The sequence below is a fragment of the Ovis canadensis genome, chromosome 1 (assembly GCF_042477335.2).
Source record: "Ovis canadensis isolate MfBH-ARS-UI-01 breed Bighorn chromosome 1, ARS-UI_OviCan_v2, whole genome shotgun sequence".
NCBI lineage: Eukaryota > Metazoa > Chordata > Mammalia > Artiodactyla > Bovidae > Ovis > Ovis canadensis.
In genome coordinates this window covers 40,343,006-40,355,848 of record NC_091245.1, presented here as the reverse complement: position 1 = coordinate 40,355,848, position 12,843 = coordinate 40,343,006, and the positions used below count along the sequence as shown (strand labels likewise).

The window sequence follows — 12,843 nt, the reverse complement described above, 5'->3', positions numbered from 1 at the left end:
TGAGGATCAGGCAGATAAATGCATGTGAAAGCACTCTGTAAACTATGAAGTAAAATCAGGATCCAAGTTTATGTGTTTTTTATTCATTCAATCTACAAATGTTTATTCAATACCTATGGCCAGACACTGCTACTGGGCATTGACAATATTGTTGTAGCCTAAAATTAATGCCTACAGAGATGATACAGTTAGCTGCCTCTTGAGTTTCTCATGTATGTAATTAATTATCTACTCCAGTTCTGTGTTACCTGAGAATGGGATAATAATTTCTTCTATGTACTTTCTAGACCTCTTTATTAATACATTAAATGAATATGAGATCTGATTCTAGCAGTAATCAGATCTTTTTTCAAGTCATTAAAGTGAAAGTGGCTCAGTTGTGTCTGAATCTTTGTGACCCCATGGTCTATACAGTCCACTGAATTCTCCAGGCCAGAATACTGGAGTGGGTAGCTGTTCCCTTCTCCAGGGGATCTTCCCAACCCAGGGATCAAACCCAGGTCTCCTGCACTGCAGGCAGATTCTTTACCAGCTGAGCCATCAGGGAAGTCCAAGAATGCTGGAGTGGGTAGACTATCCCTTCTCCAGTGGATCTTCCCGACCCAGGAATTGAACCAGGGTCTCCTGCATCGCAGGCAGATTTTTACCAGCTGAGCTACCAGGGAAGCCCAAGTCATTATAGGTAATTAATTCTCACTGGATGTTGTTTTCCACAGAAATCCACATGGTACTATACGACCATCTAATTTAGAGTGAACATGGTTTTTTGCACTTTATTTTCCACCATAGCAGCTGCTTCTGCTTCATTACAGCAGTCTTTCCCTACGAAGCTGCAGAAAATAATTTTCTTCCTGGCACTAAAGGTACTCCTCCAGTCCTGCTGAGAGGGCAGGAAAGCTGAGAACTATTCACTGTCTTGGATTTCCACATATTTCACCAACACACATAAAGCAAACAGTGAAAACCTGCCAAAGCACTATTTGTTTTGTCGCTCATTTGTTCGGTGATTTGGCAACCTGGACAGCTTTCCTGTCTGGGTTGATGGCAAAGCTGGAGGACTGAAAGGAATGAAGGGTGACATTGAGCTGAGAGAAAAGAAGAAAAGAAAGGGCCACCTTGTCTTCCAGTTTCTTCTCATCCTTCTCTTTCAGGATCTAAAACCAAAATCTAATGCACAGAATCATTTATCATGAAAATTCTCTACAACCGGTTCTTAAATTACCATTCACCAGAATATGGATATAGCTTTGTATAGAATATTCTTGTGCAAGGATAGTACTGTAGGGCTTGATGGAAGATTAAGGGATATGTATTGTTCATTTGCTCATTCCACAAACATTTCCTGAGTGGAGAGGATACAGCAAGGGAATGCTACAGATTCTGGTTGGTCAGAAATATGATCAGCTTGAAGAAGTACCATTCCTCTGTGGACACACCAGCCTTAAAATTGTCAAGAGAATTCTGAAGAACTCTGTGACAATCATGACATATTTGAAGATACTGAAAAAGATGCCTGATCAATACTGCCCAGATTCAGATGCTCTGCGGAAAAGCACTTGAACTTCATCGCAAACTGTACACATTTAATGAACTGGCAGGTCCCAGAAGGGGAAAGAAGAAGAGACCATGGACATCTAGTGAAGAGAAAAAACACAAGAGAGATCAGTTTGGAAGAGTGAGCCTGAGCAGCACAGCCTGCTGATTGGGGAGGTAACAATGCCAGTTACTGTGTGATGCTGTTGGGTACCGCTGAAAGGAAAGGCAGATTGTAAAGGAAAACGCTATGTCACCAGGGGCCCAATCCTCACCTGTGGCTAACCCCTCTGGGCAAGAGGAGCCAATAGCTTTACTATTCTCATTGTAGAGAAAGCAAAGGAGCTATGGAGGTGATGGAGTTAAGAGTTATGAAAGGGTTGTGGGTAAGAAGAGAGTGAAATGACCAAGGGTATCAGAAAAACACTGGTCAACACAACAGAAAGATTGCAAAGCCTCAGTCATTGCCACATGGATTCTTTGAAGGAAAACCTAGAAGGGGACCTCTCTGGAAAAAAAATGCTGACAGTTTTCCTAACCAAGGAGAAAGGAGTCTCAGATTAGTAAGATCTGGTGGTTACTGAGGGTGAAGTCTGAGAAATAGCTACTATAGATCAGAGAGTTAAAAATTGATGTCATATCTTTATGACATGGGCCCCATTTGTCCATATGACCATGACATTTAAAGATACTAAGCTTATAACTTTTGATAATTAAAAAAAAAGGATCACACTAAACCAAATGGAGAAAGACAAATATGAAACTGCTTATATGCGGAATCTAAAAAAATGATGGAAATGAACCTATATACAATATAGCAATAGACCTACAGACATAGAAAACAAACTTGTGGTTACCAAAGAGGAAAGCAGGGGTAAATTAGGAGTTTGGAATGAACATATATACTCTACTATACATAAAATATATAATCTATAGGGACCTACTGTACAGCACAGGGAATTAAACTCAATATTTTATAATAACCTATAAGAGAAAAGAATCTGAAAAAACACATATATAAAATAGATAAATAAGTATGTATAACTGACTCATTTTGCTGTACACCTGAAACCAATACAACGTTGTAAGTGAATTATACTTCAATTAGAAAAAGAAAGGATTACACAGATGGATTTGACACAGGTATGACAGGAGAGATCTTAGTATGATTTCATTACTGAAAATGGATGCAGAAAATATTGTTGTATGCAAGTTACTTGCTACATCATTTACTTGCTATGAATCATTAATAACTGGCAAATAACAATAAGTAGTCACTTCTTACATGGTAACGGCCGGTGGAAAAGTCGTAGAATTATTAGTCTGTACAGAGTTTCATCTTTCATCAGTATATGGGCTGCTTCCAAATTCACTGGATTTTCTAGCACTGGATTAGAAAGCATAACCTATAGGAAAACATATAAAACATAGAATTTTTAAAGTAGCTTTTTTCTTAGGGCAAAAAGACAAACCAGTACATACAACATTCAAGAAGCATTTATAAATGCCTACAATGTGTCCACCTGGAGGCAAAGACAAATGAGACATGGTCCTTATTATCAAGACACTCATGATCTATCTTGGTTTTATACTGTACATTCATGAGCCAAACATTAGGATCAAAGCAAGTTACAAGTTCCTCCTTGAAATTATTCCTTCCTATCACATAACTTTAAATTGATTTATGTGTAAAGGGAACTAAACATTAGGAAACACTGAAACATTTCATTAAAAAATAATTATAACATGAGATCATATTTAGATCATGAATAAACAAACACATGTATTAAAAGCTTGCATGCAATTCAATATCCCCACAGGTCACTGAATGCTTAATTTGGTATCACTAGTAGTTTTCTCTGCTGAGAAAGACTAAAGGGAGAAAGAGAAGAGGGTGACAGAAGATGAGATGTTTGGATGGCATCACCCAACTCAATGGACATGAATTTAGGCAAACTCCAGGAGATAGTTAGAGACAGGGAGGCCTGGCGTGCTACAGTCCATGGGGTTGGAAAGTGTCAGACATGACTTAGAGGCTGAACAACAAAAACAAGATTTTCTCAACATCCAAAAAATTAAGATCATGGCATGTACAGAGTTTAATCTTTCATCAGTATATAGGCTGGTTTCAAATTCACTGGATTTTCTAGCACTGGATTAGAAAGCATAACTATAGGAAAACATATAGAACATAGAATTTTTAAAGTGGCTTTTTTCTTAAGGCAAAAAGACAGACCAGTACATACAACATTCAAGAAGCATTTATTAAATGCCTACAATGTGTCCACCTGGAGACAAAGACAAATGAGACAGTGTCCTTTCTCTCAAGACACTCATGGTCCCATCCTTCATGGCAAATAGAAGGGGAAAAAGTAGAATCAGTAACGGATTTTATTTTCCTGGACTCCCAAATTACTGCCGTGACTGTAGCCATGAAATTAAAAGATGCTTGCTCCTTGGAAGAAAAGCTGTGACAAACCTAGGGAGCATATTAAAAAGCAAAGACATCACTTTGCCAACAAAGGTCCACATAGTCAAAGCTATGGTTTTTTCAGTAGTCATGTGCAGATATGAGAGTCAGACCATAAAAAAGGCCGAGCACTGAACTGATGTTTTTGAATTGTGGTGCTAGGGAAGACTCTTGAGAGTCCTTTGGGCTGCAAGGAGATCAAACCAGTCAATCCTAAAGGAAATCAACCCTAAATATTCATTAGAAGGACTGATGCTGAAACTGAAGCTCTAATACTTTGGCCACCTGATGTGAAGAGCCGACTCATTGGAAAAGACCCTGATGCTGAGAAAGACTGAAGGCAAAAGGAGAAGAGGGTAGCAGAGGATAAGATGGTTGGATGACATCACTGACTCAGTCGACATGAGTTTGAGCAAACTCTTGGAGATAGTGAAGGTCACGGAAGTGTGAATGCTGCAGTCCATGGGGTCACAAAGGGACATGACTTAGCGACTGAACAACTGTAGTTTTCTACCACTGCTGTAACAAATTGCCACAAATTTAGCATCTAAATCAACACAAATTTATTCTCTCAAATTTCTACAGGTAGGAAGCTGGGGTTGGTTGTACTGGCTTCTCTTCTCAAGATTGCACAAGACTGAAATTAAGGTATCTGCTGGCTGGGCTCTTATCAGAGGTTCTGGGAAGAATGTGTCTCACAGTTCAGGTTTCTGTTCAGTTAGTTCAGTTCAGTCACTCAGTTGTGTCCAGCTCTTTGCGACCCCATGGACTGCAGCACGCCAGGTTTCCCTGTCCATCACCAACTCCCAGAATTTGCTCAAACTCATATCCATTGAGTCGGTGATGCCATCCAACCATCTCATCCTCTGTCGTCCTCTTCTCCTCTTGCCTTCAATCTTTCCCAGTATCAGGGTCTTTTCAAATAAGTCAGTTCTTCACATCACGTGGCCAAAGCATTGGAGTTTCAGCTTCAGCATCAGTCTTTCCAGTGAATATTCAGGACTAATTTCCTTTAGGATAGACTGGTTGGATCTCCTTGCTGTCCAAGGGACTCTCAAGAATCTTCTCCAACACCACAGTTCAAAAGCATCAATTCTTAAGCATTCAGCTTTCTTTATAGTCCAACTCTCACATACATACATGACTACTGGAAAAACCATAGCTTTGACTAGATGGACCTTTGTTGGCAAAGTAATGCCTCTGCTTTTTAATATGCTATCTAGGTTGGTCATAGCTTTTCTTCCAAGGAGCAAGCATCTTTTAATTTCATGGTTGCAGTCACCATCTTCAGTGATTTTGGAGTCCCTAAAAATAAAGTCTGTCACTGTTTCCACTGTTTCATCTGTTTGCCATGAAGTGATGGGACCGGATGCCATAATCTTAGTTTTCTGAATGTTGAGTTTTAAACCAGCTTTCTCATTCTCCTCTTTCACTTTCATCAAGAGGCTCTTTAGTTTCTCTTTGTTTTCTGCCATAAGGGTGGTGTCATCTGTATGAACTTATAGATCTTTCTCCCTGTAATCTTCAGTATGCTTCATCTATCCATTCATTCATTCGCTTCATTCATTCAGCATTTCACATGATACACTCTATATATTTAAATAAGCAGGGTGACAATATACAACCTTGTCATACTCCTTTCCCTATCTAGAACCAGTCTGTTGTTCCATGTCCGGTTCTAACTGTTGCTTCCTGACCTGAATACAGATTTCTCAGGAAGCAGGTAAGGTGATCTGGTATTCCCATCTCTTTAAGAATTTTCCACAGTTTGTTGTAATCCACACAGTCAAAGGCTTTGGCGTAGTCAATAAAGCAAAAGTAAAGGTTTTTCTGGAACTCTCTTGCTTTTTCGATGATCCAGTGGATGTTGGCAATTTGATCTCTGGTTCTTCTGCCTTTTCTAATTCCAGCTTGAACATCTGGTAGTTCTAGGTTCATGTACTTTTGAAGCCTGGCTTGGAGAATTTCAAGCATTACTTTGCTAGTGTGTGAGATGAGTGCAATTGTGTGGTAGTTTGAGCATTCTTTGGCATTGCCTTTCTTTGGGATTGGAATGAAAACTGACCTTTTCCACTCCTATGGTTGTCTGTTAGATGAATTCAGTTCCTGAATTCACTGTTTGTAGAACTGTTTTCTGTTTCTTTGCTGATGGTTAATTAGGGGCTGCTCTCAACCCTGAGACAACTCTTGCTGGTACTTACACTTGGACCTCTATGTCTCAGAGGCAAAAGTGTGAAAAAAACCTTCTTTTGCTTGGACCTCTCCTACCATTTCCTTTCCTCCATCTTTCCTCCATTTCTTTGAGAGACTCTTATCTTCCTCTTCTATTGGTAAGGGCTCATGTGATTATTTTGGTCATCCCCTTGCATAATTCAGGAAACCTTTCTATTTAAGGTGAGCTTATTAGTAATGGTAATTCCTTCTGCAAAATTCATTCACATCTAGATTAGAGTTTGACCGAGTAACCAGACTGTGGAAGTCTTGGGGACAGTTTCAAAATTCTGCCTATAATAGTATCTGCATATCTGGATAACATAGGTGACCAGTAGGAACCAAAACATGGTAGTTCTGGCTATGATCTTATTTATCTGGAATCTCAAAATTAATATTAATACAAATTTGAAATATTTATTCAATAATTCAGTATGCTGAATGTTAGTTTACAACAAACAAACTAGATAATAAAATATAGCCAAAATAATTACAACCAGAATCTAGATAATAAAATGTAGCCAAAATAATTACAACCAGAATGTTAAGTGTAGATACAGCTTGGAGTAGATTATTGTGGCTTAAGAGTCATGGAAATGATAGCAATTTTTCACTAATAAGACCAGTAATCTGACAGCTAATATTTCAAAAGCAACAAGAATTTTCTTTTTTTTTATATTTGGAAAACATACTGGGCTATATTTTCAAGAATACTGCAACTGCTTAAACAAGGATTTGATGTGGATTGCACTATATCTTCCAGAGTGGGTGGGAAGCAGATGAAACTTTTCTTTAAGAGTAAGCTTTTGCTCTTTGGTTGGAGAGAGAGTCTTACTCAGAGAGACACATTTGGTAGAGTTTATTCAATGGTCTTTGCATTCACCACTATGCTTAAGAACTTGCATATAATATACACACAAGCTACATTTAATGATTTTTTAAGAATTGGAATGAAAGGAATAATTAACATACACAAATCAGATACCCTGCAGAAATAATAAAGGTCCAGCTTCTAAAGTAGCCTTGTGATAACATGAAATAAGATAAAAAGCTATCCAGAGGATAAATAAATTTGAAGGATCAATAAACAACTATACCAGTTCAGTTCAGTTCAGTCGCTCGGTTGTGTCAAACTCTTTGAGACCCCATGAACTGCAGCATGCCAAGCCTCCCTATCCATCACCAATTCCCAGAGTCCACCCAAACACATGTCCATTGTGTTGATGATGCCATCAAACCATCTCATCCTCTGTCATCCCTTTCTCCTCCTACCCTCAATCTTTCTCAGCATCAGGGTATTTTCCAATGGTCAGCCCTCTGCATCAGGTGACCAAAGTATTGGAGTTTCATCTTCAACATCAGTCCCTCCAATGAATACCCAGGACTGATCTCCTTTAGGATGGACTGGTTGGATCTCCTTGCAGTCCAAGGGACTCTCAAGAGTCTTCTCCAATACCACAGTTCAAAACCATCAATTCTTCTGTGCCCAGCTTTCTTTATAGTCCAAAAGAAAGTCTCACATCCAAACATGACAACTGGAAAAACCATAGCTTTGACTAGACTGACCCTTGTTGGCAAAGTAATGTCTCTGCTTTTTAGTATGCTGTCTAGGTTGGTCATAACTTTCCTTCCAAGGAGCGCCTTTTAATTTCATGGCTGCAATCACCATATGCAGTGATTTTGGAGCCCAAAAAATTAAAGTCAGCCACTGTTTCCCCATCTATTTGCCATGAAGTGATGGAACCAGATGCCATGATCTTCGTTTTCTGAATGTTGAGCTTTAAACCAACTTTTTCAATCTCCTCTTTCACTTTCATCAAGAGGCTTTTTAGTTCCTCTTCACTTTCTGCCATAACGGTGGTGTCATCTGCATATCTGAGGTTATTGATATTTGTTCTGGCAATCTTGATTCCAGCTTGTGCTTCTTCCAGCCCAGCATTTCTCACGATGTACTCTGCATAGAAGTTAAATAAACAGGGTGACAATATACAGTCTTGACATACTCCTTTTCCTATTTGGAACCAGTCTGTTGTTCCATGTCCACTTCTAACTGTTGCTTCCTGACCTGCACATAGGTTTCTCAAGAGGCAGGTCAGGTGGTCTGGTAATCCAATCTCTTGCAGAATTTTCCACAGTTTATTGTGATCCACACAGTCAAAGGCTTTGGCATAGTCAAGAAAGCAGAAATAGATGTTCTTTTGGAACTCTCTTGCTTTTTCAATGATCCAGCGGATGTTGGCAATTTGATCTCTGGTTCCTCTTTTATAAAACCAGCTCGAATATCTGGAAGTTCATGGTTCATGTACTGCTGAAGGCTGGCTTGGAGAATTTTGAGTATTACGTTAGCATGTGAGATGAGTGCAATTGTGAAGTAGTTTGAGCATTCTCTGGCATTGCCTTTCTTTGGGATTGGAATGAAAACTGACTTTTTCCAATCCTGTGGCCACTGCTGAGTTTTCCAAATTTGCTGGCATATTAAGTGCATTATCTTTTAGGATTTGAAATAGCTCAACTGGAATTCCATCACCTCCACTAGCTTTGTTCATAATGATGCTTCCTAAGGCCCACCTGACTTCACATTCCAGGATGTCCAGCTCTAGGTGAGTGTGAGTGATCACACCTTCGTGACTATCTGGGTCGTGAAGATCTTTCTTGTACAGTTCTTCTGTGTATTCTTGCCACCTCTTCTTAATATCTTCTGCTTGTTAGGTCCATACCATTTCTGTCCTTTATCAAGCCCATCTTTGCATGAAATGTTCCCTTGGTATCTCTCATTTTCTTGAAGAGATCTCTAGTCTTTGCCATTCTATTGTTTTCCTCTATTTCTTTGCAGTGATCGCTGAGGAAGGCTTTCTTATCTGTCCTTGCTCCTCTTCGGAACTCTTGAATTCAAATGGGTATAGCTTTCCTTTTCTCTTTTGCCTTTCACCTTTCTTCTTTTCACAGCTATTTGTAAGGCCTCCTCAGAAAGCCATTTTGCCTTTTTGCATTTCTTTTTCTTGGGGATGGTCTTTCTCCCTGTCTCCTGTACAATGTCATGAACCTCTATCCCTGGTTCTTCAGGCACTCTGTCTATCAGATCTAGTCCCTTAAATCTATTTCTCACTTTCACTGCATAAGGGATTTGATTTAGGTCATACCTGAATGATCTAGTGGTTTTCCCCACTTTCTTCAATTTAAGTCTGAATTTGGCAATAAGGAGTTCATGATCTGAGCCACAATCAGCTCCCAGTATTGTTTTTGCTGACTGTATAGAGCTTCTCCATCTTTGGCTGCAAAGGATAAAATCAATCTGATTTCAGTGTTGACCATCTGGTGATATCCAAGTGTAGAGTCTTCTCTTGTGTTGTTGGAAGAGGGTGTTTGCTATGACCAGTGTGTTCTTTTGGAAAAACTCTATTAGTCTTTGCCCTGTTTCATTCCGTACTCCAAGGCCAAATCTGTCTGATACTCCAGGTGTTTCTTGACTTCCTACTTTTGCATTCCAGGCCCCTATCATGAAAAGGACATCTTTTTTTGGTGCTAGGTTCTAGAAGGCCTTGTAGGTCTTCATAGAACTGTTCGACTTCAGCTTCTTCAGTGTTACTGGTTGGGGCATGGACTTGGATTACTGTCATATTGAATGGTTTGCCTTGGAAACCAACAGAGATCATTCTGTTATTTTTGAGATTGCATCCAAGTACTGCATTTCAGACTCTTTTGTTGACTGTGATGGCCACTCCATTTCTTCTAAGGGACTCCTGCCCACAGTAGTAGATATAATTAATGGTCATCTGAGTTAAATTCACCCATTCCAGTCCATCTTAGTTTGCTGATTCCTAGAATGCCGATGTTCACTCTTGCCATCTCCTGGTGACCACTTCCAATTTGCCTTGATTCATGGACCTAACATTCCAGGTTCCTATGCAATATTTAGTCTTTACAGCATCGAACCTTGCTTCTATCACCAGTCCCATCCACAACTGGGTGTTGTTTTTGATTTGGCTCCATCCCTCCATTCTTTCTGGAGTTACTGATCTCCAGTAGCATACTGGGCACCTACTGACCTAGGGAGTTCATCTTTCAGTGTCCAATCTTTTTGTCTTGTCATACTGTTCACTGTACCAGTGAGTATATTTTATACTGTCCAATTAATTAAAGCTTATGAATTTGGAATTCCTTCTGTGGATGAGTGTTGATATTTGCTTTTGCTTATATATGAAAGGACAAGTTTTCAAAGAAATCAAGATCATAGAAATTTAGGAGCATATGATTAGCATATTTAGACTTGAAAATATTTTTAACACCATTTCAAGTATTAATCCCATGGATAACAATGTGATAGTTATAAATGTGTATCACCTGTTATTCAAAAGGTTGTAATCAGAAAGTAATCTAAATTTAAATTATTAGTACTTAAATAAAATGAAAAACTCAGTCCCTTAGTTATAGGAGCCATATTCCAAGTGCTCAGTAGAACTAGAGACTAGGGGTTACTATATTGAACAGCACAGATATTGAAAATTTCCATAAGTGCTTAAAGTTCTAGTGGGCAGCACTGAACTCCAAAGAACTATTCAATAAGCCATTAAAATATTAATTGTAGCAACCTGGAAATTACTTGAGTGAAATGTTAAGTGATAAAGTAATAAGCTATATAATTCGAACACATATACTATCATTGCAACTATGTAAAAATAGATTTGTTGCTTCAGTTATATTACTTAGTTTCTACCACAGGAGTTAAACTTGTTTCCTGACCTTCAGGGGCTTACAGTCTAATAGGGGAAGACAGATAAGGAAACAGTATTTGCATTATAGCATTATAGTTCTCTCACACAGATTTACTTAGGGCAACACTTCACCAAGAAAGCCCTCCTCCCCAAACCAAAGCCATTAATTTTACCTAGGAAAGGAAATCAGGAAAGGCATTTCAGAGGAGGCATCTTTTGACCTGACTCTTAAAATGTGAGCAGCTGCTTGCCAAAAGGACTGAGAAAGAGGGAATAAAATGGGATGCTAGTCAGATGCAGAACTGGACTGAGCACTTCTTAAGGTCCAAGATTGACTTGGTTTGTAACTTTAGAGTTTGGAACTCTATAAATGCTTTGTAACCAGAACTGAACCAAGCACTGTGAGTAAAATAGATAAATAATAAAGATATACATAAGAGCGGGATGCCATGGTGTGTTTCGGAAGGTTAAGGCCAAGGTGTGAGGAGTAAATCATTTGTCAGGCAATAGAATTTGGCCTTGACCTTGTAGGGAATTTGGAACTGAAGATTTAAAACTAAAACACAAGAGAAAAGATAAGAAGAAAATGTTAATAACAACAGGGAAGGAATTTCTTTATGATTACCAGCGATTTTTTTTTTTCCTTTCTACTGTCTTAAAAATGTTTTCTAATGTGGGCATATTTGTTTTATAAAACTATTTGAAAAATAGTCAGAGACAATATTGATTTCCCATACCATGTTTGGCTGGAGAGGGGAGGTGTTATCAGAAGCTTCCTTTTGAACTTCTGAACTAGGATAGCTTTTACTCCGCAGGTAAATATTAACCAGATTTTTATTGAATTCTTTTCTTAGACCACTCATGGTTCTGAGTACTTTATTCATACATTTAGTCCTCACAAGTTATATGAGTTAGCTACTAACAGCCCCATTTTACTGATGAAGAAATGGAGGGAATGATAAGTGGAGAAACTTGTTCCAAAAGTGCAAAGGTATTAAGTGGCAGAACCAAGAAGTAAAGCCAAGCAATCTAAACTCACAGTCCCCAATTTACCTTGATTAAATTATTCTGCAATTCAAAATGTTCACCATTTCATTCTGGTTTGCCCTCACTCATTACATTTTCGAGAACATTCACTTTTACTGTTTTTAAGGCTGTTTCTATGGTTTTTCCTGTGGTCATGTATGGATGTGAGAATTGGACTGAGAAGAAGGCTGAGCGCTGAAGAACTGATGCGTTTGAACTGTGGTATTGGAGAAGACTCTTGAGAGTCCCTTGGACTGCAAGGAGATCCAGCCAGTCCATTGTGAAGGAGATCAGCCCTGGGATTTCTTTGGAAGGAATGATGCTAAAGCTGAAACTCCAGTACTTTGGCCATCTCATGAGAAGAGTTGACTCATTGGAAAAGACTCTGATGCTGGGAGGGATTGGGGGCAGGAGGAGAAGGGGACGACCGAGGATGAGATGGCTGGATGGGATCACAGACTCGATGGACGTGAGTCTGAGTGAACTCTGGGAGTTGGGGATGGACAGAGAGGCCTGGAGTGCTGCAATTCATGGGGTCGCAAAGAGTCGGACACGACTGAGTGACTGAACTGAACTGAACTGAAGGCTGTTTCTACTTAGGTGGAAGAGATAGGATGACTCAGTTTGAAAGAATCTGAAAGATCAACCACAAATCTCTGCACATCACGCTCGCTTACTTCCTCAAAGTTTTTGCTCCAATCTCTCTTCCAGAGCATGGCCTGGCACTAGTACATATGCTCAATACACAGTTGTAGAATGAATGAATGATTAAATTCAACACTGAATTTTTAAAAATATTAAATTTTACCTAGCATACTAAGATGACTAGATAGAAAGTTAACGATAGTTTTATTTTTGAAAACAAGACATAGGAGAGATGGAATTTTTATT

The 12,843-nt window shown here is 39.0% G+C and overlaps 1 protein-coding gene across 3 annotated transcripts in view; it reads right to left on the bottom strand.

Moving 5' to 3' along the window:
* Positions 1 to 12,843, bottom strand: part of UBE2U (ubiquitin conjugating enzyme E2 U) — a 78,589-nt gene that overhangs the window by 56,131 nt on the left and 9,615 nt on the right. For all 3 annotated transcript variants that reach the window (XM_069593617.1, XM_069593610.1, XM_069593626.1), the window contains one exon: positions 2,819 to 2,939. In XM_069593617.1, coding sequence (XP_069449718.1) covers positions 2,819 to 2,936 — 118 coding nt within the window. In that variant the 5' untranslated portion in view covers positions 2,937 to 2,939. The remainder of the gene's footprint in view (positions 1 to 2,818; positions 2,940 to 12,843) is intronic.